The sequence below is a fragment of the Tasmannia lanceolata genome, unplaced genomic scaffold (genome assembly GCF_043159265.1).
Source record: "Tasmannia lanceolata isolate RefF3 unplaced genomic scaffold, GAP_Taslan_0.1 ptg000008l, whole genome shotgun sequence".
NCBI classification, from domain to species: domain Eukaryota; kingdom Viridiplantae; phylum Streptophyta; class Magnoliopsida; order Canellales; family Winteraceae; genus Tasmannia; species Tasmannia lanceolata.
Window position 1 is genome coordinate 6,502,288 of NW_027518685.1, and position 26,318 is coordinate 6,528,605.

General features: G+C 38.0%; 1 protein-coding gene across 1 annotated transcript; it reads right to left on the minus strand.

The window, feature by feature from the left end:
• Positions 1-19,461: 19,461 nt before the first annotated feature.
• LOC143884129 (protein translation factor SUI1 homolog) lies at positions 19,462-23,419 on the minus strand. The gene is made up of 5 exons (XM_077387534.1): positions 23,286-23,419; positions 20,895-21,005; positions 20,324-20,529; positions 19,838-19,891; positions 19,462-19,747 (listed from the first exon to the last, which is right to left on the minus strand). Exons 2-5 carry the CDS (start codon positions 20,929-20,931, stop codon positions 19,703-19,705), a joined length of 342 nt encoding a protein of 113 aa, XP_077243649.1. The 5' UTR covers positions 20,932-21,005; positions 23,286-23,419; the 3' UTR covers positions 19,462-19,702.
• Positions 23,420-26,318: the final 2,899 nt, after the last annotated feature.

Sequence of the window (26,318 nt, forward strand, 5' to 3'; positions counted from 1 at the left end):
AACAAGGTAACAACACGAGCTTTTCCCATGAGACCATGTATCCTTTTCGTCAAGTGTTTGAATGATCTTTTCTTCTGGCTTAGTTGGATGATGGATGGATACTTCTACATTGGTCGTGATATCATTACCTTGGAATTTGAAGAGATCAGCAACATTGCATGTAGGTAATATGTTGTAGCTCTACCGTATATGAATTATGATTGATCCATTGTAGAATTTTGCATGGATATATCTTTTCTTGCTTGAGCTTGTTATATGTCCCTACCGAAAGTCTTTCTTGTCGAAGATGCACCATACTGAGATCTTCTTCGCGAAAAACTTATGCTATTTGATGTTGATTAGCAGCCTTGATACTTTTTGTTGCTTGTCTCAATCTTTTGACACATTCGAGTCTGACTGTCATGTTTGTGCTCAACAAAAGCATTTGCATCATCACTATGAGTGGCTAGCAAATGTAGAGGGACCATGTCCAGAACTTGGTTTGGATCTCTTTCGTTAACAATCTCAAATGGTGACTTAACTCATAGTCCGATTTACCGAAGCAATGTACACAAAATTCCGATTTACCGAAAGCAATGTACCCAAACTTGGCTTGGGGAAGGATGAAATCCCGTGAGTTGTTTGATCTCCAATGATAATCTACAATCAGTTTTCAAGGCTTTTGTGGTGTGTCTATGGATGGGAAAAACTCGAATATCGAAGCTTGGTTCCCATCTCCTTCCATAAAATCCTTCAAAGATGGCTTATAAACTTCACATCGCGGACTAAAGTGATAGTCTTCAGAAGTCCATGAAGACATACATCTTATTTGAAGAAGAGTTGAGTGTCGTATGAAGCATCTTGACTCTTTTGTTACGGTAGAAAATGTGTCATCTTTGATAACAAATCTACAACTCCATTACTTGTTCAGTTCGCGGCAAACCCAACATGAAGCCCGTGCATAGATCTTCTCATGGAGCATGTGGAACTGGACCAACTGGTAGTGGAGTGTAAAAACCACTATTTATAGGGGAGAGACCCAAAAAAATTGACAAATATGACATCGATCCACATATTGTGCAACATCTTTACCCATGAGCGGCTAATAGTACTTCTCCTCTGCCATTCCAAAAAAAAAATAGTACTTCTCCTCTACTAATGACAAAGTCTAATCGTGGCCAAGTGTCCTCCCAAATGGCCACCATGAAGCTTGGCCATGATCTTCTCTCTTGACGAAGAGTCAGACGCACAAAGGTCGGTGCCTCAAAAGAGAAATCCATCTCAGAGTGGAAGCTAACCCTTTGGATCATTTCGCTCAAAGCAACTCGGTAGAGTACCCAGCAAGGCTATTCGTTAGCTCAACGCATCCGTAACATGATTTTGACTCCCAGACTGATGGCAGAGCAAAAACATGTACTTTTGTAGGAAGGCAACCCAATTGGTGTGAATGCGGATTAAGTTTCTTTTGAGAATTAGTTGTTTATGATTGTGGTTTCCTGTTTTCACGTTTATTTTTTTTGGAATTGTAAATGTGTCAGGAGCCAGGAAAATGCATGAAATATTTTGTGCAAGAGGATGGCTTCATATTGCTGCTATTATTGATTTTGTAACATAGTGCTTTCAATGCTCTTATTCCGTGAAAGTACTATTTCAGTGGGAAGTTATCTAAATGTTCAAGTTGTTATGCCACTTTCAATTCTAGATCACATATCTAAACAACTCTGTGTGTACTGGATCTCTTGACAAGGCTACCTTGTGAACTATGAATGGAAACAAAGTCGTAATAGAGATGCAACAGCTAGTGAATGATCTGTTTGATAATTGAATAAAAATTTGTACCAGGAATAGGAGAGTTACATGAGGTATCCCTTGACAAGGGTAGAGTTTCATAGGGGATTCCTTGACAAGGGTAGGATTCCATTGATTGGAACTTCATGTAGGGGATTCTTTTCCACTCTTATAGTAGATTGTATTGTACAGTATGTGACTAGTTTGTTAGAGTGTGACTGTTTTCTTGTATTGTGGAGTTGTGTCTGTAATGATTGACATGGGTCATCTCGATCCCATTACCTCGTGCCTATATGATTTTTATCAATTATTGTGGAGTTGTGTCTGTAATGATTGGCATGGGTCATCTCGATCCCATTACCTCGTGCCTATATGATTTTTATCAATAAATCTTTACTGTTATCTTTCAAAAAGAGAAATAAGAAAAAGAGTTGGAGAATTTACGGGTTATGAATTTGAAACTTATGCTTTGTTCAGTGGCATAGGCCAACATTTATTTGACATTGTCGGAATTCTGAAAGTAGAGAAGTGATTGTTATATGGATCTGATTGTTTAAATGGAAAATAAAACATAATGTGTAAAAATTTGATCAATTATTCCTAACCATTTTCCCTAATAAATTAATGACATAGGAATACCAGAATTCTTATATGGAACGACACCCAACACCAAAAAAACTGTCTTGACCGATCTTGAAATGCTTCTTAAATATCAGAAATAAAATATTCTGCTTCTATACCATCGACCAGAGGTGGGGAACAAACACACCGGAAAAAAACACAAACCACATGGAGGGTTGGACGTGTTCGGATCATGAATGTAGTGGAGGTGTTCCTGCTTTTTCTTACAGGTGATGACTTGAATCTTGCGATATCATTGGTTCAATGGTCAATGTCGAGCTAGAGTGGACCAGATTGATGGGCTTCTTTTTCAGGTGCGTGATATCCCATTGTCTTTCTATGTAAGTTTGTTATGTAAGTAAGCTAGCTCTAGTGGAGCTTTCCCAGGGGCAACAACTAGAAATGCTCTGTTTAGCTCTCTTGCTGCAAAGTTCTTTTAGACCATATGTCTAGGGATAAGGTTAAGTGCTTGTACTAATGGTTGTTGCTTGTACTATTCATAAGGTTGTTTGGGAAAGGTGAGATTGTCAATTGGAGTCCTCCCCTGCACCCGGTTGGGAAACATCACTAGTTTGTTGTACTCCGAAACTCAGCTGTAATCAGGTAATTCTTATCTAGACTTTAGGCAAACCAAGGATGCTTGTTAAAGATGAGGCTCTTCCACTTATACTTCTCTTTGGAGAACCAATTGTTACATGTGACTTGAACTAGCCGAGGGGGGAAGCCCATGTTCATATCAATTCTGTATTTATGGTACAATCAGTGTCAGTCACTCATCTTTAGTGTGGTGGGGCTGGCCCCTTGAGAGTAGTTATATGTTCTGCGATGTGGCAGAAGTGGTAAGGCACTTTAACTATGCTGTGGAGTGTTGCGAGAAAGGCCATTTCTTGTTTAGCGTCCGAGTCATTGCATTAATGGAATTCAAATTATTTCCAAGACAAAAAGAAAAGGTCAAACCTTATGCTTTAACCCATTGATTATCTTCTATGTCCATAGTGATGCGAGTGTAAAAGACTTGCTACTTGAGATAGGGGGTAGGGTTGTTTGGAAGTGGGTGTTCAGAAGGGATTCAAACTAGAAGATTTTGATTGTTTTCATGTGCTTAATAGGGTGTCCACATGTCCCCTCGGGAGCCTGATAGAAGGAATTGGACATCAGTCTTTCCCCTTCTCTTCTAGCTATTAGAGCACTTGTGGCTTGTAGTTGCACTTGGGGCGCTCCGGTTCCCCCTTGGGTGGAGGCACTTTGTTAGATGATGTTAGGGCAAACTCAACGATACTCTCCAAAGAATAGGATTCCACCATGTTAGTAGAGAGATTTTGTGTTTAGAGGAAGAGGATGCCAACTTTTTTTATTCACTGCAAGTCACCTCACAAGTGTTTCACAACCCTCTCACGTAAGTTGACTCTGGAAGCTTGTTGGAGCCTTGGAGCCATGGTCTACGGGTATTGGAAAGGAAGTAATAAAAGAAAATTATGGAAGTAATTAAAGAAATTTTATGGCTCAACCAAGTTGTTGGTTTGTTCATGCTGGACATCAAAATCTCCATTATCAAGTGGAGTTGGTTAGGAAAGAGTCTGGGGGCCTTTCGTCTGGAGACGTGTTCCAAGATTAGGGATTAGTCACATCTTGTGTTATCCTCTCATAAATTTAGAGCTTCGCACCAACTTCATCAAACTCAACTTTGATGGAAGTTCTAAAGGTATCGCAGTCCAGCCGGTGTTGATGTTTCATAATCATCTAGAGGGATCATAAATGTTTTCTCGGCTAACAGTGTCAAAGACTCCAATAAGGCAGAGGGCATTCTCGCTAGTCTTTGTATATATTCAAGGCTAAATTAGTGGATAATTTGGCCAGGGAAGCCGACTCTTTTAGTGCAATTGTTTGGGCTAACAGTTCTAGCCCGGGCCCACCCGTGGTGCCACTGTTGTGTTAGAAACCATTAATCACAGCAAAGGGTTGGTTCCTTTATTCATATTCTGGGATGTGCCAATGGCATAGCAGATACCTTGACAAGAGTAGGCCTTGATCCAGGGACACTTCGTACCAGGACGTTATGTATGACCCAGATAGAAACAGGGTTCAAATAATAATACATTCCTCTAAGAAGGTTAGTTGCATCCAAAACTAAGGTGATATAATTTTGAGTTGCTCTTAGGTAAGACCTAGTGATAAAAATGATAAACCTATCAATTGGGCTTATCACGAATCCCCCAGAAACAATAATTTCACCCCTGTCGCACTCAATACTAGTATTGAAGTTGCTGCAAGTGATGTTAAAGCAAATGTGGTCAAAATATATCTATGATTCAACCGACAGGTCGAATTTATTGCTGATACCTGTGTCGTGTCCGATTCAATACGCTTGTCCACACATGTCGACACTCCTTTTGACACTTTTCAAAGTACCGCTATAAGTCTCTAACTTAATGTGGGCGTGTCAACACGTTTTTGTACTGTGTAAGTGTGACGTATTTTATTATTGGTTAATGTGTTGGTGAAACTCTAAAAAAAGATGATCTACGCTATAGCGTTGGTGAAACTCTAAAAATTGGAAGTCGGTCATGTGGGAAAAGAGGAGAAAAGACAATCACTCTGAAATGGTGTTCTCCTCCGGAGGGTTGGATCAAACTGGATTTTGATGGGAGCTCGATTGGGAATCCTGGCAGGGCCAGCATAGGTGGCTTATTTCGAGACTCCTGGAACAATATTGATGTCTTTCTTAGGACCGACGGGTTTTTGTGATGCAAATGAAGCCGAAGCGAGAGCATTGCTATGTGGACTTAAGATGGTATGAGGAACGCAACTTAGGTACTCTACTCATCGAAGGCGATCCGTCGAATGCTTTGGCCTGGGTGTCTAGTTTGAGCAGGGGTCCTTGGAAGCTCGATAGTATTATTGCTGAGATCCGAGATCTGGTGCGGCTTGTTCATCCTCAAATTACTCATGTCAGAAGGTCCGCCAACGTGAAGGCGGATGTGTTAGCGAAGGAAGGTGTGGGGAACGCCAACATTGAGAAACTTCATTACATTCCCTAAGTTGGGGTGGGATAACCTGATTCCCGGAATCATCTGATGCTTGGGGTCGTTTATCTTATCATCTTTTATGTAATCTGGGGGTTTAGTTCTTTGTTGCCTTAGCCATAATGGGTCTTTTCTGTATTGTCATGTAACCTTTGTGTCGGACTTTGGGGACAACCTGTCCCCTCGGTTGTACTCTTGTTTTACTTGAATGAAATCTGTATCTTTCAAAAAAAAATATTGTGTTTACCTCTTTCATTATAAACTGTTCTTTTATTATAAGCTCATATTTATCTAATATTTGTTGTTACATCCCCGCCCCTAAATCTCAAATCCTAAACAAACTCTTATTTCAATATTATATTCCTTGTCTCCTATTGGTCTCCCTTTCTCGCTGCATATCAAAGATTGAAGAGAACTGAATTAAATTAAATTGATGAATGCATTGTTATTTGAGTGTCTCATGTTTGTTTTAAATTATAGTTAATTAATCCTAAAATCTATTAGTTTGTTAAATGAATACCGTATTTATATTGTTGCAAATTATGATAGTAATCAATAATTTTATATGTATTTATGTGTATGAGCCGTTTCACCATTTCTAGATTTTCAAGGGTTGTCATGTGAGATACCTTGTATTGTGTCAAAACCAAGGTTTTAAATTTCGACCGAAATCCGAAATTTCACCCAAAAAACCTGTTTTAAAAAAAATTAATTTAATATTTTACCGAAATTTAATATTGAATAAAAAGTTCTTTTCTTTGTTTCGCCGGATTTCTGTCGAAATTTCTATTTTTAAGGGGTCCGAAACCGGTATTGAAACTGAAATTTAAATCCTTGGTCAAAACTCGACACACGAATCTGTGTCCACTACCCATGATTATATATACCTTTTGTTTTAGTTGTGTCCCTGTTTCTAAATTTTGGGAGTGTCCGTGTCGACACAGACACTCGTGTCAGTGCTGGTGTTCGTGACACTCGTGTCCATGCCCACAAATGATAGGAATAAATTCAGTTGGTGCAAGCGCACTTGAGGTGACAGTGGTTGAAGTAAGTGCAGCGGAAGCAAGTGGGATCAATGCAATTGGAGCAAGTGAGGAAGAAGCAAGGTCTTGAGTAGGCTCTGCAAAGATGGAATCTTGTTATCTTCGTATACCCTTTGATCTTGTGAGATGGGGGAGTAGTTACGCTTAAATCCACCATAATCCAAAACTTGCTTTCGAGTTCATAGGTTGGACATTTTGGTGAGGCTGATTTGTAAAAAAAGGTAAAATGCTTGGTAAATATGAATTCTATTTTTTAGGCTAAATTCTGTTTTAGATCCTTTTCAGTATGTGACAAGAAATTAGTAGGAAGTTCATCTACTTTTTCAAATGGAAGTACTCCATATAGGTTGTTACATTGAGGATCAATTTAGGAAGACACCCAAGCTTTGATCATTGGTATTTGGCTTTGAAGGTGAATGATGGTTTTCAGTTTTCTCTCAGATCCCCATCCCTTTTCAACCATTTGAATAACCATGCCAAATCAATAGTACAGCAACAGATCTCAGCTTATCAGTGGTTTTGAATTGAAAAATTCTTCTTGGTGGGGGTCTAGAAAGTTGATGGGGGAATTCCTCTCTCTTTTGCTTGATGGTTATTAGAACTAGGTTGATGTTTAACACATGGTCTCTCCTTTTTGAAGAAGTTTTCACTAGGAAACTAATATCCACACTGTTAATTTGCTACTTGCGCCCCTATCTTATTTTAAACTTCTGTCATTGGATTCTAGTTATTGAGTTTTCCAACAAGCTGCTAACAGCCAATCAAAAAAATTTACAATAGTTGGGAGTGAATACTGGAACCAGAGGATATGAACTTCAGCTCCCTTTCTTATTGGTGGTCATTTAGAATCTTTGACAGGATTGCTTATGTTATAAATGGGATTTGCTTGAGACCATTGCAGAAGGCATTTTACGGTTGGGCTGTTGCATGTGAGAGCAGCCACACAGAAGCCGGGCTGCGAGATGCCTTCCTTGATGGTCCCTAGCAAATCCTGTTTATAATATATGATTATTTCTTCAATCTTTCAAGGTTTATTGGAGCCCTTCTTTTCTTTACTTTTCTTTTAATTTTGTTGGCATATTCTAGGGTACATGAATGATATGTTTACATCACTCTTTTATTACTTTGATATCTTACTAAGCCTGAAAGGAAAGTTTACCAACGTCAAACCAGAAGTTTCCAACCTCAAACTAGTAGTTTCAATGATGAAAGAGATATACAAGTTTACAAAACTTTGGAATGCATTTGAGTCATCTTTGCAAACAACATAGTAACACGAGGGATGTTTGTACAAAACATATAAATATCTGCCTCTAAAACACAGCATCACACCCAAAATTGCTTGCTTTTGCAGCTAAACACGCTATTAATTTCCCATCATTCATTCACTTGTGGAGTACCTTGAGGTCCAGTACTTTTCAATCTCTTCTGCTGTTCTTCCAGGGATTCTCCCAGCTATCAGAGACCACCTGAGCCATTAATAATCCAAACCATTGTGAAAAAAAAGGCTAAGTTGTTAGATATAAAGTTTTAAACATTGGCAACATATAAAGCATAAATGGAAATTCAAATGAAACAGCAGACCTCTCTCCAATCAGATTAAACATTCTTTCAATAAGTGTCTCCTCATCCTCTGAGAACTCTAGCTTAGATTCTTGACTAGTTCCCTCTGTAACAATTAATCACAAGATTCAAAAAAATGGGAAACACACAAAAGGAGAAGCATTATGTTATGGAAACAAGCAAAATCAAAAAGGAAAAACAGCAAGAATAAGAAAAACACGAAAGGGTGTTCTTTCTAGTTATAGAAAAAGCCATTAAATTCAAATGGGTACCTCGAGAATCCTCAGAAGTATCATCAGAGGAGTGTTCCAAGTCAGCCATTTCTCAGAAAACAAGCAATAGGAATAAAACCCAGAACGTTTCAATTCCCTATTCCAAAGACAATTAGTCTGTGGAGGTGAAGTTTGGATATGTAGGCGCTTAAATACACTAATTAAAGCAAGTGGTAAGAAGCCAAAGGATGAGAAGACTGGAGGTTAGGTAAGAGAAGACTGGTAGTTGAAAAAAGGAGCTCAGTTTGAAGTTGGAATTTTTGTTGAACGGTTGGTATAGTGGAGATAATACATGGAACAGTAAAAGAGAAATATGCCCAAAGCTGTCACAGTCACTGTAAAAAAAAAGAAGAAGTGCCCACCTAAACCGTCGTGATATTCGCTGTCAAAATACAACACATCGCTGTCAAAATACAACACAAAAGAAGTACCCATAAAAAAGTACTCTTTTTATAATGACACTCCTTGCTTTATTTATTTATACTCTTCTCTACAAACCATCATCAAATTATAAAACTTATTATGGATTTGCTAAGCAATTTTGCATAGAGCTATTTAGCGGCTCACTTTTGCAGGAGAGAACAGCCACACAACCTCACTTTTGAGCAGATTTTGTCTTATTCATTTTTGGTCTTTCATGCCATCAAAATGGCATTCTGCGACTTTGCTGCCAAATCCTTAACTTTTAATAATATTTGTAGAGTGCCATTATTGAATCAGAGGAGCGCAGATATTATTTACTTTACTGATCGATTTTCTTATTGGGTGTTTGGATGGGAAATGATATATTCACCCCTCTTTTTTCCCCTGCCCACAGCCTGTAGTAGAATTGTGTAAAATAAAGAGTGATGGTGGGCCGTGCATTAAAATTCATCATGGGGCGAATCTAACCCTCAAATTTGTGGCCATGAATACAGATTGATGTTTCTTTATTTCCTCACCGTTCATTCATTTAACTACAAATTTGAGGGTTAGAATCCTCATGTGAATGGGAATTTTGATACAAGGCTCATCCATAGCAAGGCCTGACAAATAAATGGTTTGAGTCATTGGAAAAAAAGGGCCCACTTTCGGCCTGCGGATATTGGAAAAATATGAGCATCCATCTGAAGTTAGATGAAATATTTACTGTCGGATCAAAAAGTGGATCCCACTTGCTTCTCATTTTAGTTTGGCTCATTTCCAAATGATGAAATCTAAATATCTAATGTTGACATAAGGTGGGCCCTTGTGTACTTAATATAAAAAAAACTAAAAAAGAAGGGAAGTGATATATTCACCTCATTTCTTGACGGGGCCACTCTTATTCCATGGGAAACCAAATCTCATCAAAATAGTGGGATTTGGTTTCTTACACTCGCGGGAAAAGAGTCTTTTCCACATCATTTGTGGCATTTTCCATGTCATTTTTTGACATTTTCTACCTCATCCTATTTGTTTCTTTGGAAAACAAGTGAACACCACTATTTTAGCTTTCTCGGAAAAAAAAAGAGGTGTTTTCTGGGGATTTGATTTCCCGAGAACGCAAGTGAAAAGAGCCTCAGAGAGAGTTGATACGTTTGATTCACTGTCTGGTGAAGTGGGACCCATCATTTCCAACCCTCTTCTTCATGCAGGGAAGTATCAAATACCTAACGTTACATCCAGCTGTAAACTTTTTACCTTGAGAAAGGAAAACATATTTCCACGCCCCTTTCCAGCACTTTTTGTCTTCCTTAAGAAGACTGCGTTTCTAATTTTCTATCCCTTTTGTTTGTCGGAAATGAAGTTCCTTTTTGGAAAAGACAAACAAGAGGGCTGTATATATCATTTCCTTTTTTTATTTGAAACAAATAATAGATGTACATCTGCGTGTTGTATTAAAATGCAACTCTGATTACACCTCAAAAAAACAAAAACAAAAACAAAAGAACAAGAGTAACAGCCTATGGGGCTACTCATGTTGGCACAATCATGTTTTGATAGCTGCACAGACTCATCTTGTCTCATCATTTTTAATCGAATTATGAGAGCTTTGGGGGGAACTGATAAAAGACAAGCTGAATTAATACAATTATAAAAACAAGGTAGTTCCAATATCAGGAGCCTACGGCGAGGAAGTCTTCAATGACCCCAAAAGTAGTGTCATGTCACATCATATCTTTTTTGGTGAATTATACGGTGTTTATTCCATGATTAACAATCCAATGGTGGTTCCCACTGCTAAACCCATATCAAATCGAGTACCAAAGGAATAATTCTAGAGTGACTCACAAGGCTTATCCAAAAGTTGAGTCCTTTGTCTTAATTTGGTGCGAGTGGTGCGACCAATACTAATTCAAGGGTCCTCTGTTATGCAAGTAGTGGGACCTATACTAATTCAACCTTCTGTCACTTTCTTAACATCCTATAAACTGCACTATTTTACTTTCTCTGTAGAAATAATTGTTGTACCATGACTTTTGTTGGCCCATTTACAAGTATGTATATGATGTGTGCATGTGTGAAGTCCAGTCTTTTTAAAGTACAGTGGTGCTCACTTCATAGGATGATCCAATCCGCTCATTTGATGCGCCGCAACGCAAATAAGTTGTAACCCATAAATCATCTCCATAGGATGATCCTAACCCTCCGATCTGCAGAGGACTGAACATTATTGAAACCTCCGTAGAATCATCTCCGTAGCCTATTTATGTTGTGACCCATCAAATGAGCGGTTTGGATCGTAATATGAAGTGGGTCCCACTGTACATATAAAATCTCAACTATTAATAGATTTTCAAAATCTTGCAAGTGTAAGTTTCTCTATAGCTATCGAATGTACATTCTAAATGTAATTTTTTTAAGGAAATGATAAATTAGCCCCCTGTTCTTTACATGGAACAACCAACTCAGTGTACGTTGCAATTAGGCCCGTTGAATCCTTCTCACATGAAGTAAATCAGCCCCTCTGCAGTTAAAGATACACCAGGGGTCGCTCTACCGAGGTTAAAAAAAGGGGCGGGTATATATCAGTTCCTTTTTTACGAGGAATTCTAAAATCAGGAGCGCCCTTGCAAGAATGGGCAGAAATGGCGCCCCATTGGCTGCACATCACCATTGTGCATTTATAATGGCTGCAAATCAGAGTATTAAATGCACTTTGGTGACATGCAGCCAATGAGGTGCTCTTTCAGCCCATTTTTGCAAGGGCGTTCTTGAGTTTAGCTTACCTCTTTTTTTAACTATTAAATACAATCTTTATATGGTGTGTGGCTGTATAATCCAATAATTTTCAAAAAGTACTGTACAACCTACTCCATGGGGTGATCTGAATCCTCCATTTGTTGGGCCACAACGTAAATATGTTATGGCCCCAAAATAATTCCATAGGATGATCCTAACCCTCCTTCTATACAATTTCTAAAATGTCCAATCCGTCAGTAGATCGGAGAGTTAGGATCATACTATGGAAATGAATTTTGGGGCCACAAACTATATATTTATGATGCCATTGAAAAAAACCTATATATTTACGTTCTGAGCCACATTCACCCTCCTCTAAGTGCGTGTTTGGCGTACCGTTTAAAACACCGTTTGGTGTTTGAAAAACCGTTTTGGGGCCAAACGGTCGTTTGGAAGTGTTTGGATGCGCAACCACCGTTTGAAACGGCGTTTTGCAAACGGAGGGGGGGAGGTCCGTTTGCAAAATGCTGTTTTGAACGGAGTTTTTGGGCTGTGGGTTCTTACTTATTTGCCCTCACCAAAACCCATTTTCCTAGAATCATGAAAGAAAATAAAAGACTTGAAATCTCGATACTATTTTTAGCTTCTATGCATAATTAGGTTTTCCTCTCACAAACTTACCTTTCTCTCGTCTCCTTGTCTCTTCTCTCTGTCTGTGCAAAGCAAATCATCACCAAAAGGTATGCACCTCTCTCTCTCTCTCTCTCTCTCTCTCTCTTTTCTATGAATATGGAGATGAGTCTCTCTCTCTCTCTCCCCCTAGTCTCTATTTTATTTTTAGCATGACGAATGCTCTGTTTTATTTTTCCCACCATTTAACCGGTCTCTCTCTCTCTCTCTCTCTCTCTCTCTCTCTCTCTTCTGTCTCTGTTTTAAGCTATGGCCATATCGACGGTTTGGATCATCATATAGTTTGGTCCGTACAGTATTTTTTGACAAATAAGGGGCGATAAGGGCTTACACCGTATAAAATCTCTCTTTTCTTTCTTTGTTGATTATTATTCACCTATTGTACTACTGAAGTCTTTAGCTTTATTGACTTGACTTACAATAAAATAGTGAACAAATATCTGAATGAATCTTGGGAAAAGTACAAAAGATCTAAAAAAGAACTTGTGAATCATTGCAACCAAAAAATATGAATTATTACTTCCGATATAGAATTGTATTTGTTTATTTTTTGGTACCTTGTCATATACTTGTGTTTTAGACATTTTAGTAGAGATTTTATGTTATCCATATTTGTATGTGTGGTGAGCATTCGATGTGACCCCTCTCCCATGTGCTTCTGGGGTATATGCTTCTAAAATTGTATATTTTTATTTAGTAGGTGAGTTAGTGTTTGGTCTCACTCCTACAAGATTATTAATTAATAGATAATATAAAGAGAAATGATATCCACCTTCTATGCTTTGATAATAACATTCGCAGTTTGTTGAACCTTTTGTAATTGTTTTTTTTATAGTTTTTTAAGAATTGTAATATCTTCTAAGAGGTAATAAGGGTATTTGTTTAGGATTTTTTATTGGAGTTTTCTTGTTTTTAAGGAAAATTCCAAAGCACGTTGATGTTGGAATTTATTATCTCATAATTAATTTTTGCCTAGATCCTAATGGACACAAGGGAATTTATATTGTTCTCTGGCCAATTTCGGCCCTATGTTAAATTGAGTCTAGCTAGAGTGAAGTCTTACAATTACCAACAAGCTATCAACTACCAATCATATAAGTGTTTAATAAGGAGTGCCATTATCAAAATAACTACAATATTATCTTCTTTTATAAAATGTAAGCACCCCAAATGACAATGAGACCCACTGCATTTCAAAAATTTTGTTATTTTCTAAGATAAGAAACATGGAGAAATAATATGGTGAAGGGCCATAAAAACACATACTCAACATCCCATCCTCGATATTTGATCCAATAGTAGCGGTTCACTTTTTGAGGAGCTGCTGTTGGATCAAGTATCACCTTTACGTCGTATTTCTCCGCCCGTCATCATATAATTTCTTAAGAAACATGATATGTATATTGAGGAATGGTTAATTACATACAACCTACGGCCGTGTGTGCTATTACATAGTGGACCTAAGGTCAAGTAACATCAAATGAGAATTAGAATTTTGTGAGGTTACCATTGCATGATTTACCATTGCATGAGTTTCTCTTTAGTTCTAATTTTCTGAGGACCCCTTGTAGAGTTTTCTAGAGAATTTCTTGCTTACGCTTTGAATTTTTTAGATGGAAAGTGATCAAGCAAAAAAATCTTCCCAGACTACAAAAGGGAAGGCAAATGGAAATTCGATTTAAAGACTCAGATACAACTAATTGTAGCATCAATGTCACTGCACAACTACATAAGAAAGCATGCAAGTCGTGATGAGGAGTTCGATAAAGCTGACCATGATGATACATATATGCCTATTGTTGATGTTGGTTTGGGTTATGATCATGCTATGGATCAGAATGACACATTTGACTATGCACATGATGATGCTTTCATGGGTTCGGTTCGGGACCGCATTCGTGATGAATTATGTGCTATTTAAATTACTCATTGCGCCACTTTTTAAATTTATTTTTTGTGAACAATAGTATAACTATTTATGGAAATGATGTTTAATTTTAATTGTGTTTGAATGAGATCCTAATGACCTTTTAATATTAGGCCTAATGAGAGAGTAGTTGAGTTACATTAAGGCCAACCAAACAATGCCCTTTTTGGTCATTTTACCACTAAAACTCCATTTTGGGGCATTTGCAACCAAACACACAATACCTCCGTTTGCCGTTTAAAACGTCGTTTTGATCTGGCCAACCAAACATGAAAACTCCGTTTGGCAAAACGGCGTTTCAAACGCCATTTCAAACGGTACGCCAAACACACCACTCTTCTTTAAGAAATAACTTAGGCTCAATTCGTTTTGGATTTTGAGAATTGATAGTCCAAAATTGATTATTGAACTCATAATAAAATGCAACTTTGTCATTTAACGATTTTGAATGGCTGATTGAGATCTATTTTGAATTGGCTTAAGTTATTTGATACGTGCGCATATTTTCCCGTAAAAAGGGAAATGATATATTCCCTCACTTTTCTTCCCCTGAGAGGGGTGCAACTCGGGTCGGGCGGGTCGGGTTTTGAAGAACCCTACCCTACGCGAGAAATATCTCGGGTCGGGTTTTTTTTTTTTTTTTTGGAAAACCCACGATTCCCAAGCCCGGCCCTACCCATGGTAATTCTCGGGTCAGGCTCGAGTCGGGTTTTTTCACGTTGACGTGTTGTAGAAAGAAAACAAATCCTCACACTAAAAATCTCTAAATTTATGTAATCAAGGTATAAATTTAAGAAGAAAACTATATTTTCACATCACAAACATGATCATCTCAATAAAAACAATTATATCAATATATTAAAAAATAATTTGCTATGTTATTCAAGAGATAATTAAAAATGTCATAGTACACCTACATAGGCCGGGTTGGGTTTCGGGTTTTTTTTCATTAAACCCAACCCTACGCAAGATTGAGCCAGGTTTTTAAATTAAAGCCCGACCCTACCCAAGACCCATGATTTCTAAACCCGACCCATGCTATTTTCAGGTCGGGTTTGCACCCCTAGCCATACTTATAGTGTAAAAAGAGTAGTTATAAATACACTGGAGGGGTTGACAGGGGAAGAATAGGGGGTGAATATATCACTTCCCCTTAAACAATGGGTAAATGTGGGGGGCATCTATTACTATTATCGTAGCAACTAATCTGGTGGCCGTGCTCCATGACTCCATTTGGATAACGTGAACATTCCAATCTCTGACACTTAAAGAACTGTTGAAATGGGAAATTAAACATCCTTTTGTAAGATTTACAATAAATGAGTTCTCCACAAAATTCCAATCAGAAACCACATACGTATACGGCAATAAGTTGAGGATAGGGTAGACACTTCCCAACAAACTTGTCTTTCTCCCTTGTTTCTTAAACTCCTATCATCAACAAATGTTCCCACCACCCTTTCCTCTCCTGTCTTCATTGCTATCTTAGCATTAAATGCTCTCATGTGGAGAGGTCTCTTTCTTCTCCGTCTTCAATGTCATCTTACTTCAATGTCATCTTACAAATAAATGCATTCATGTGGAGAGGCCATTTTCTTCTCTTCTATTCAGTGTTTTCTCCATTACACGTCTCTCTTCTCCTTCAATGTTATCTAGAATTAAATACATTCATGTACAGACCTCTCTCTCTCTAGGAAGTAGTCCCTCTTTACCTTTGGAAACTGATATTTGTGCTCATCTATCCCTATCTAGAGATTTATTATGCTGTGTGCGTCTGAAGTCCAGTATTTTTTCAAAAACTACTGTGGGACCCACTTCATAGAATGATCCAAACCATTTAAAAACATGACCCACAGCATAGATAGGTTCTTCCCCACAAATCATCTCCATAGGATGATTGGAGATGATTTGCTGGGTACAACCTTTTTTTTGGTAGGTAAGCTAGGGTTGGGTGGACTCCGACCAGATATATTAATGAATGGAAAAATGACAATCTCAGATACTGAACTTCCAATGAGTCATTTGTTACAATGATCCTAAGTTCCTAACCCTATATCGGAGGGTTAGTATTATCGAATGTAGATTATTTGCAAGGTGCAGCTTATTTGCATTGAGGCCCAGCAAATGAACAGTTCCGATCATCCTATGAAGTACTTTTTGCAAAAAGAATGGACTTCACCTGCACACACATGACCATATGAAATCTCTCAATTGATTGAGGAATGTTAAACTAAGGGGCGCCCTTGCAAAAACCAGATGAAAGGGGCCCCCATTGGTTGAATGTCACCAAAGTGCATTTAATGTTCTTTGACTTTGGTCACCAACGTGCATTGGGGCGCCCTTGTAGCTGTTTTTGCAAGGGCGCCCTTCAATTTATCATTCCTCTATATTATTTCTCATATGTTATAGAATGGCTTCTATACAGACGAACTCTAATCTTGAGGGAGGAATTCTAACCAATTTAGTTTTGCCCAACTTAAGTCCTTCCGACCACTTGTTAGCAAGTGGCTGAACCCTCAAATCGCCATGAAAGGGAAACGGTTTATGTCTTGGCACGGATGCCCCATGCATAGGGATTGTTAATTGTTTATTTAATGGACTCAACTTTCATATACGAGCCATATCTTACTTACAAGCACTTCAATGGGCAAAAGTTCATTCATCCAATATTCATCCAATGGTCAGGATCATTCTATTTGTGCAATTTTCATGAGAAGTCCAGAAGTAACGTGAACTTATTAGAGAAATTGTGCATTGGTGAAGAATTGAATAAACTATTGGGAGATTCTGAATTTGCTCATTTCCTCAGCATTTGCATGTGGTAGGATTCGGTTATTAATTGGGCTCCACCACGGATAAGCCATGGGCTAAAAAAAACACATGAACTAGACTATTCAAACCTTCTCCAAGCTGTTAAACTAATAAAATGGCAACTAGTTACAATTAAGACATTCTAAACACGGTGATTGTTTGGTATATAGCCCATCTTCACCTTCATTTTCTCAATATATATTTGAATTTTCAGACTAGAAAGAAGTAAGAGGCTTTTTCATCTTCTTCAATGCCAAAAAAAAGAGAAGGAAAAGAAATAGAATTTTTCCATTGTCTTCGAAAATTTCAATGCAAAAAATAGAATGAAAGCCGAAGCCGAAATCTTGGTCTTCATCAAGATCTGAAATCTTATTGATGGTGCAAACTGTGTAACTGCAATCTCTTATCTCTCCCATGTTATCTATGTATTAATCTCAAAGTTATGTTCTTTTGTACAGCATTTTGACTTTAATATGACTTTCAACTTCTTCAATGAAGTGAAGTTGAGGTTGTTGAAGGGAAAATTTTGAGAATGACAATGATTTTGGATAATTATGATACCATCAATAGGATCGAATTGCAAGATCATCAATATTTGGGTAATTGTGAGATTTCCGATCATCGGAAATCATTGTCATTCTCAAACATTTCCCTTCTCAAACAACCTCAACCGAATTGAAGAAGTTGAAAGGTATAATACAGGAAGAACATACCATTGGAGATCAATCCATTTGATAACAAGTTAGGAAGGAGCTATAGAAGTTGCACAGTCAATATGATTTTCATCTTTCTGCCATAATGCTTATTCTGACTGCAGTTTCCGTTGGCATGATGTTGAAGGCGATACCATAGAGAGATTCAATGGAATTGTAACTAAAGGTTTTATCAAAGTTAAAATCTATAACAATTAGCAAACTACTACACATTTTCAAGATCTAAGCTCCACATCGAGATCTAACTGTTGGATTGTTAATTGCTAGATTAAGTTCTGTCTCTTACCCCTTATGTTTGTTGCTTCTTTTGCCATGTTAGTAGGCCTTAACATTTTGGCCCTCTTTGGTTACATTTCAGAGTATTGATTTTTAACTGTAAATTAAGAATATTGAAAATTGAAAGAATTTCATTGCCAGGCATAAGCGTATTGTTAGTATAGAAATGTTATTAACACAACCATTATTTTTATAATTGCACAAATGCATCATATCTTTTCTTTTTTACTTGGCTTGTCAGAGATGTGTTTGTCTAAATATCAAAACATGGTTGTTCTGATAACATCTCCCTTTAATTATTTTGATGTGTTTGTCCATAAAATAAGATTCTTAAGATGTGTACTGCTCAGTACAGAAGATATATTGTGTTGTTCTTCATATGGAAGGAACTACAGTTAATAGACATGCTCCTTAATTCTACTGCTTCAATTAACCGTAAAAAGTATACAACATTCGATGATATTTTATAACTCTGCATACATAATCAAAATCACATCAATTACTTGCATCCTAACTCCTACATTAACTACAGGAAAATGATCCATTTCAAAAAACTAATGGGAATTGATATCATCACAAATTCACAACCACGTTTTGATATTTTCACCAACGCATTTTGGCATTTTGTATTTAAAGAAGTGTCTAAAGGTTATTACAATTCCCAAAAAAAAAAACTCTCAAAAGGCATTTGAAAAAGAAAAGACAAACTGGGTCTATGCAGTTATTAAAACATGGTTGTTGTGATATCATTTCCCTAAATAAATATCTTATTTTTGACAAGATAAGAAGCCAACATTTGCAGCTCAATCATTAGCCCAGTTATCTGACTGTTGAATTGTGCAGCATCATCATGACAACAAAACCCAAGGGTGATGAGTAACATAAGCACTATTTAATCTCCTACTTAAACATACGTTTGAACTGAAGCACTATCTTATCTCCAAATTGTATGTCTAGGTTGATCTATTGCTCAAAAACAATACAGTTAAATAGTCAAGCCCCATACATATGCTAATGTTTTTGTGAGATCCAATACTCCATCCTTTGGTCCTCATGAGCGATGTTACATTGAATCGGTCTCACGCCACACATACAAAAATCAACATTCACTATTCATAACATCAGTACCGACAAAAGTAACAGTTTGGCTTTTCTTACATGGCTCTTCCACCATTGGGGGGTCTGGGGAGGGCTAGATGTAAGCGGCGTTACCCCTACTTTGCAGAGAGGCTGTTTCTTTGACTCGAACCCGTCGCATTGGAGCAACCTAACCATTGCGCCAAGGTTCACCCTCTTTTCTTACCATGCCCATAAAAATGTCTAATTGATTCAAGTTTCTATAAGACCGATCATCCAATCATGATGGATCAGCTGGTAGTTAGATGGACGTTTGGATGCCCTTCACAACTAATTGAATGTATTTATATCTTATTGTAGTATATTTTATAATAATCCCACTTGGAGTTGTGTATAAATTATGACTTTGATAATGTATGTTACACAACCACACCTATACTGCTCTGCACACCCAAATATGCACACTGTGATTTGTAACCAAATTTATGCAAGAATTCATCCCATCATAATAAATCTTAGCAAAAACATTGCATAGAAACAAGAACGGATTCTTAATAAAGATCAAGTCCTCCACACAACTACCCATGCAATAATATTTAATAATATCACCCTCGAAGACACTAAAAACATCAGATCAACCAAATTTAACAAAACCACCCGTACACCATACACCACACGTCTACCTCTAATACCTCTAATACGATCTGTTAAGAGTCTATATATAATAATATGTTTGCAGATGACAAGCAAAGGTACATGTAGTAGCTCTTTGTGCTTAGAAACCATGCATCTTGATTTGCTCCTTCTTCACAATGCCAGCCTGATCCAACCGATACAAATACATAATATTAACTTTAGCGCAGAACAAATGGGAAGGACACATCATTTACGGGATGGTAGAGGAGTGTACCTGAACTAGGAAAGTGGAGACATTCTTACGTTGATCACCTTGCAGCTGAATAACCTGCAGGCATAACATACGCCATCAGATATGAACCTGTTTGTTTTGGATTTTCAGAATTAATTTTTTTGTCACTCAAAATTAGGGGCTCTTTGGTTACACAGATTTTAGAATCTTGGATTTCCTCAAAATCCTAGATGGGAGACGAGAGGAGGAGACCGTAGGTCATTTTTGGATTTCTCGCCCTTCTTTCCGTCGAGCGAGAGAGTAGGAGATCGTCACATGTTTCCAGGTTTTAGAAATCCCAGGATAGGGGAGAATTTCTAAAACCTAGAATTCTTACTTGAACCCCACATCTGCAACCTACTTCCATTGTAAAATCCAGAATTTTAAACCACTATCAAACTAAAACAAAATCCACTTATACAAACAGCCCCTCAATGTTTGACAATGACCATATCTTGTTTGATAGTAGCGAAATAGAACTAGTAGTACCTGGCCCAGCTCAGGGTCTTGGACAACTGTACCATTACAGCAGAATTCCTTCTTTAGGTCCTTCAAGATCTTGTTGTAGCTGAACTCTTTCTTCAATCCTTGCACGGTTGTCAGGCTCTTCCTACCATTCCTTTGTTGTGTGCGCACATGCACATACTCCTTTGACCCAGCACCGGAGTCCTCAGCATTTGCCTCAGCGAACGGATCTGCATTCGCACAACCAGACAGGAGAGATAAGCAACTAGAAAACAAGTCCTATAGGGATTATGCAAGCTTATGAATTACAGGGATCCCCAAAAAGTAATTTTCCAATTGCTGAAATTGAAATTTTCAAAGCAATACAGCATGCCCAATTGAAAACCATTGAAATTTCGAATTCAATTTCTCATTAGAAGTCCATCCCCACTTCTGCAAATTTTCTTGTCCGTGGAAGTTAAAAATTTCTCACCAAGTCTTTTGCTAGCATTCCAACATATAAAAAAAGGAAAAGCAAATTTCCAAAATTTTTTGGTGTTTCAGGCTTATCTTCACAGGTATTTCACAGTCAAAGGAACAAACACGATAAACATACCAAAAGCAGTAGGAATCTGGATGTCAAGCTCAGACATGAAATTGGGCTGTTGAAAAGCTTAGCGACCAAACAAACAGAGCTTTTCCTTCCTTTATCACAATATGCTCAGAGCTGAAATAAATGGAGGCAGTCATCAGATTCCACAACATTATAGCAAAGATATAAGTAACATTTAGTCAAGTCATGGGTTTTGCAATAAATTCTTTCTAGCCTTTAAGTTACATCCAGAGATCCAGGCTCCACCCAGGAAAGAAAGAAGCAGTCAAACTGAATAAAAACACATGTGGTTGTCTTCATATTATATAAATAAAGATGCACGACTAACTCCTAGATTACAGAGCCAATAAATGCCATGAAGTTGAGGATAATAAGGGGCCGTTTGGATACACGGATTTTAGAATCCAGGTTTTAGTTTGAAAATAGTGTAAAAGAGGGTTCTTGATCAAGCTGTTGTATGCTGTCCTGACGGCGTTTCTTGGATTTTAAGTGAAAAATTCAGGTTTTAAAAATCTCTCCGGCATCCTGAGATTTCTAAAACCTGGAAATATGGGAGGATCTGCTACTCTCTTGCTGACGGAAAGAAGGGCGAGAAGTAAAAAACGAGTCAGAAATGACGGCTGGTCAGCTTCTTCTCTTGTCTCTTAGCTACAATTTTGAAGAGATCCCGGATTCTAAATCCATGTATCCAAACAGCCCCTAAGAAATTCTAAATAAACATGAAAAGGGGGAATTCAAGGGAATAAAAGGCTGTGGTGATGGTAATTATCCATAAAGATCGAATTGTGACACAAAATGATTGGATACTCTCATTAGAAAGAATTCAGACTCCAAGGATGAAAAATACAGGCTAAGGATATTAGCCACTTTCAAGAGGCATAACAACTAACACGGATGATGACAAATAACATTAACTTAATCAAGTGCCAAAAAACATGGACACTTGTATCCAACAATATCCCAATTATAACTGCAGTTCGATGAAAGAAATGACAAAACAAGCCCAATTATACTAAATACAGACAAGCAAAAAATAGATTTTGCGCACAATTTACATGACTGCAAGTTGTCCATATACAAGGAAGCAATTCAGCACATGCTGATGAACAATGCATGATTTATATATGGCCAGGGAAGGACAGTAATAACTTTTTTCTTTCCCTTACTCGAAGTTCATGCATGAGTTTATATCAAATAGTCAGAAAATCACATCAGAACGGGAGGAAATAACCATAGATTCAGGAAAGGGAAATGATATCAACACAACCATGTTTTAATAATCGCACTAACTCTTCTTGTCTTTTATTATTTAAAGAACTGTCAAAATGTTATTACATTTCCCAAAAAGCTCTCACAAGCCGATTAAAAATGTGGTTGTGCTGATATCAGAGAAACCAGATACATAGACGAAACCATGAAACAAAAGAAACTCAGAAAAAAAAGAAGGGAGAAAAGGGTTTCTGCGCTCGAGCGCAGGTAAGCTTATCTGCACTCGAGCACAGAAACAGGGGGATGGGGCCATTGGGGGTGATCGAAAGCATTCATTTAGAAGGCCCCATCATGGATGGGGGGTCTACCAAAAATCAGCCCCTTTGGATCAACAATGGGTGTCCATTTGTGGGGCCAAAAATGGATAGATACTGTTTGTCCACAAATCTGTCCATTTTTTGCCCCACAAATGGACACCCTAAGGTGATCCAATGGAGCTGATTTTTGGTGGACACCCTACCCATGAAGGGCCCATCAAATGAATGCTTTGGATCCCACCTAAAATGTGGCCCCACCCTGTTTCTGTGCTCGAGCGCAGAAACCATTTCCTAAAAAAAAGAGAAAAGACTATAGGTTTAATTTTATATTTTTAAGAAAAAGGTAAAAGATATAAAAACCCATAAACCCCAACACAAGAAGAGAAGATCAAATTAACAACAAATAACCTGACAACGAGAAAATATCTTATCGAAAAATTGGAAACAAAATCAGATAAAAACCAAATAAAAATCCAAAATCCTATGCGATGCAAGCATCAAATCTGAAAAAAGAAATCCACAAGGTATAAGCGAGTGGAAATCTAGACTAAAAACCCTAACCAACACGAGAAAAGAGAAACCGATCAGACTAATTCCCCAATGTATGCGAATGATTCAGAAAAACAGAAAAGAAAAGAAAAACCCTAAAATTAAATACAAGGAAACAAATTATTCAAAGAGATCATAGATAAGACCAGAAACAAAAGAGATAGATGGGAGAATACTTGAAACCCTAGAAACCAGAAAAAGAAAAAGGGATCAAACAATTTCCTCTACTAATTGCACGAATCAGAGGGTTAAAAAGGAAAAAAAACCTAAACATAAAAATAAAAAACCCCGTAGAGGGAGATCGGAGAGAAATTATTACCCGAATAGGAAGCTAAGGTACCGATTTAGTTGGAGAAACCCTAATTCGGAGACGAAAATTGCAGATAGAAGTTATTAATGGATTGTTGTTTGAATAGGGGCTCGTTAATTTATTAGGTATAGAACACCTCTCAGCCACACAACTTAACCCGGGTTAAGAATCTTTAGACTTCGGGTTAAAGGGTTGGTCGGTGAGTCTGATTCTGACCGTCATTGAGAAAATCAACGGCCCAGATTAGTCCCTTCGTCCGTTGGCTTATATCTGGCGTAGAGGAGCACTTTTAGACTCTGTTCTTGGACGAAAACAGCAAGTCGGTTTGATTTTACGGATGACAGGCTAGATGGAGGGTCTGGATTAACCATTTTCCTTTTTAATTGGTTTTTAAGAGTTTTTTGGAAACTGTAATAACCCTTGACAGCTCTTTAAATAATAAAAGACAAGATGGGTCGGTGCAATTATCAGTACATGGTTGTGCTGATATCTTTCAGTAGAATCGTCTTGGAAAACTTGCCAATGGGGACATCAAAATACAAGAATTGCCAAGAGGGGCTCACTGTTGAAAAATTGTTAGAGAGGGACGAAATGGGGTTATCAAACTATCAAAAGGGGATTATCAACCCTCTTTAACAGTTTTCCAAAATTATGTCGCCTGTTGACATTATGACAATCCCCTTTTCAAAACTATCAAAAGGGGATTATCAACCCTCCCCTTTTTCTCTACTCCTTCTTTTGTTCTTTCTTTTGTTCTTTTTGTTCTTATTTTTCTTCTCCGGGGCAGGAAGGTAGATCATTAAGGGTTGCTACCCTCGGCCCCCCTTGTTCTCCTTCTCCTTGTCCTATTCTCTGTGCTCCTTCAATCTCCTAATAGCTATAGAACGAAACAGGTTCTTTGTTGCTTCCAAATTTTCATCAAAACCAATTCCAAAACATCTCCTATTGCCAGAATTTCGTTCATTTCCTCATGAGGGACGACATCATCCTCTTCCGAATCCAGGAAATCAATCATTGCAGAATCCACCTCCTGCATATCCTCATCCTCACCCATCCGTTTGCGAATCTCTAAGCTAACTTCCTGGTCAAGGGAGTCTCGAGACACCTGGGAGACTCCATCAGAGAGACCTAATAACTTCTCTAGTCGATCATTCTCAATCGCCTTAGCCTTCTCCCAATCCAGACGCCGCGCAAGATGCTCTTCTTTTAAAGCCTTCTGAAAAAATCCATCTTATAAATCTGAACAAATACATCTTTTGGGTCAGTCATGCCTGAAATCTGGATGAAGCTTTCTTTGTTAGCCAGAGCTTCCCGTTTGAACTGCTTCCATTGATTCTTCAAAATAGACATGTAAATTTCTTTGGAAGTTGGACATTCAATGGCCGCCGATTGTTCATCATAGTGTAAGTCACGGAGAAATTGAAGGTCGCTTACCTCAAACGAAACAGACTCCTGAATAGTCAGAGGAGATGGAGGGGTAGGATCCATGGAGGGGGCGGGGGGGACAAAAAGGTTTATCAAAATCTTTTAGAAGAAATTCAAACTTGGATGCTAGACTGGTATTTCATGGTTCCTCTCTCTTACATGAACCCAAAAGGTTTCTTTTAAAGAAAGACAACCCACCTTTTGTAGCTAATAAGTATTTTTTTTCTCAATATTCATCCCTCGCCCCTTCAGACTTTTTTGGGGTCTAGCACTTTTGATGAGAGCACAGCTCGTTGATGACTGACTATTGGTTTTCTTGTTTGAATTTTTTGAGGTTATTTTTTTCGAGATTATTTTTTCTTCCTCCTTCCAAAAAAGCGATTTTTGATTTTTACTGATTTCTCTACTAACACGGTTGGTGGTTACCGTAAAAAATATCCTTTCAAGGTACCTTTCCCCGCGGGAATGCTAGATTTAGCTTTTAATAACTTTAGACCAAAATCCCATTATGTGAAAGGACATGACCTTTCAAACTGTCTTTCTAAATAGCCATTCCCGAGGTGGATGAAAGTTCAAAATTGGGGGTGGGTATTCCAAACGGTTCTTTCCTGGTGGAAATGTCCAAATTACCCCCGGGATCAATCGGGAGGGGTCCAACCACTGACGGATCTTCCACCGGAGCTAAGTCGACTAGGTCGCCTTGCTCCGAGTCCACCGGATTGCTTTTTTCAAGAGAGTCATTAGTGGGCTTTGAAGGCTCCTCCACCAACCTAACACCGATTGGGAAAATCATGGAATCTACCATAATGTTAATAAAGGATGGCAAACAATTTCATAAGGGAGTTAATACTTTGACAGTAGCAAATTCCATACAATATTCATGGCTACCCGACAATTTAGATTCCAGAACCTGACCAAAATGCTGACCCAGTATTTCCACCGTGGACAATGACCAGGCATGAGAGGGGTGTTCGAGAATCTAAGCCTCGCCGATCTTGCACCCGTAGTCAAAATGGGAGACTAAGGATGGAGAGACAGATGGTAACCTCCCAAGGCATCCCCCCCTTTTCTCAAAATGGAGGTAGCTTGGCTTTGGGATTCAAAGAGAAAGAGCATCGATTAGGGTTGCACATTTAACTGCCTAAACCGATAAACCGAACCGAACCGAACCGGGCCTTTCGGTTTGGTTCGGTTCGGTCTTTAGTGGCATTGGTTCGGTCACGGTTTCGGTTTTCCATAAACCGTTTGGATCGGTTCGGTCACAGTCTAGGAAAAATTTCAATAGGAAAAACCGAACCGAACCGATGGACCGATGGTATTTTTGCCATTTTTTTATTTTTTGTTATAAATCATATATATATATATATATATATATATATATATATATATATATATATATATATATCAATTTTCTTTACTTGGCACACCCAAATCTAATGTATTTAACTGGAAAGAGAAGAGACCGACCAAAATGGGTGGTTCCAAGTAAATAAATGGGCGGAAATATAACACCAAAGACCAAATGAATAACTTAGGCAGCAATCCAACTCAAGGAAATCGGATAAACCGTGAACTGAACCGATCCGATCCGGTCAAGATCGGTTTGGTTCAGTTCGG

Coding starts and splice junctions, on each gene's coding strand:
- LOC143884129 (XM_077387534.1), bottom strand. CDS start 20,931: ATGTCTGAGCTTGACATCCAGATTCCTACTGCTTTTG. Junction 19,892..20,323: donor AAGACCCTGAGCTGGGCCAG/GTACTACTAGTT, acceptor TTATGCCTGCAG/GTTATTCAGCTGCAAGGTGA. Junction 19,748..19,837: donor TCTCCACTTTCCTAGTTCAG/GTACACTCCTCT, acceptor CGGTTGGATCAG/GCTGGCATTGTGAAGAAGGA.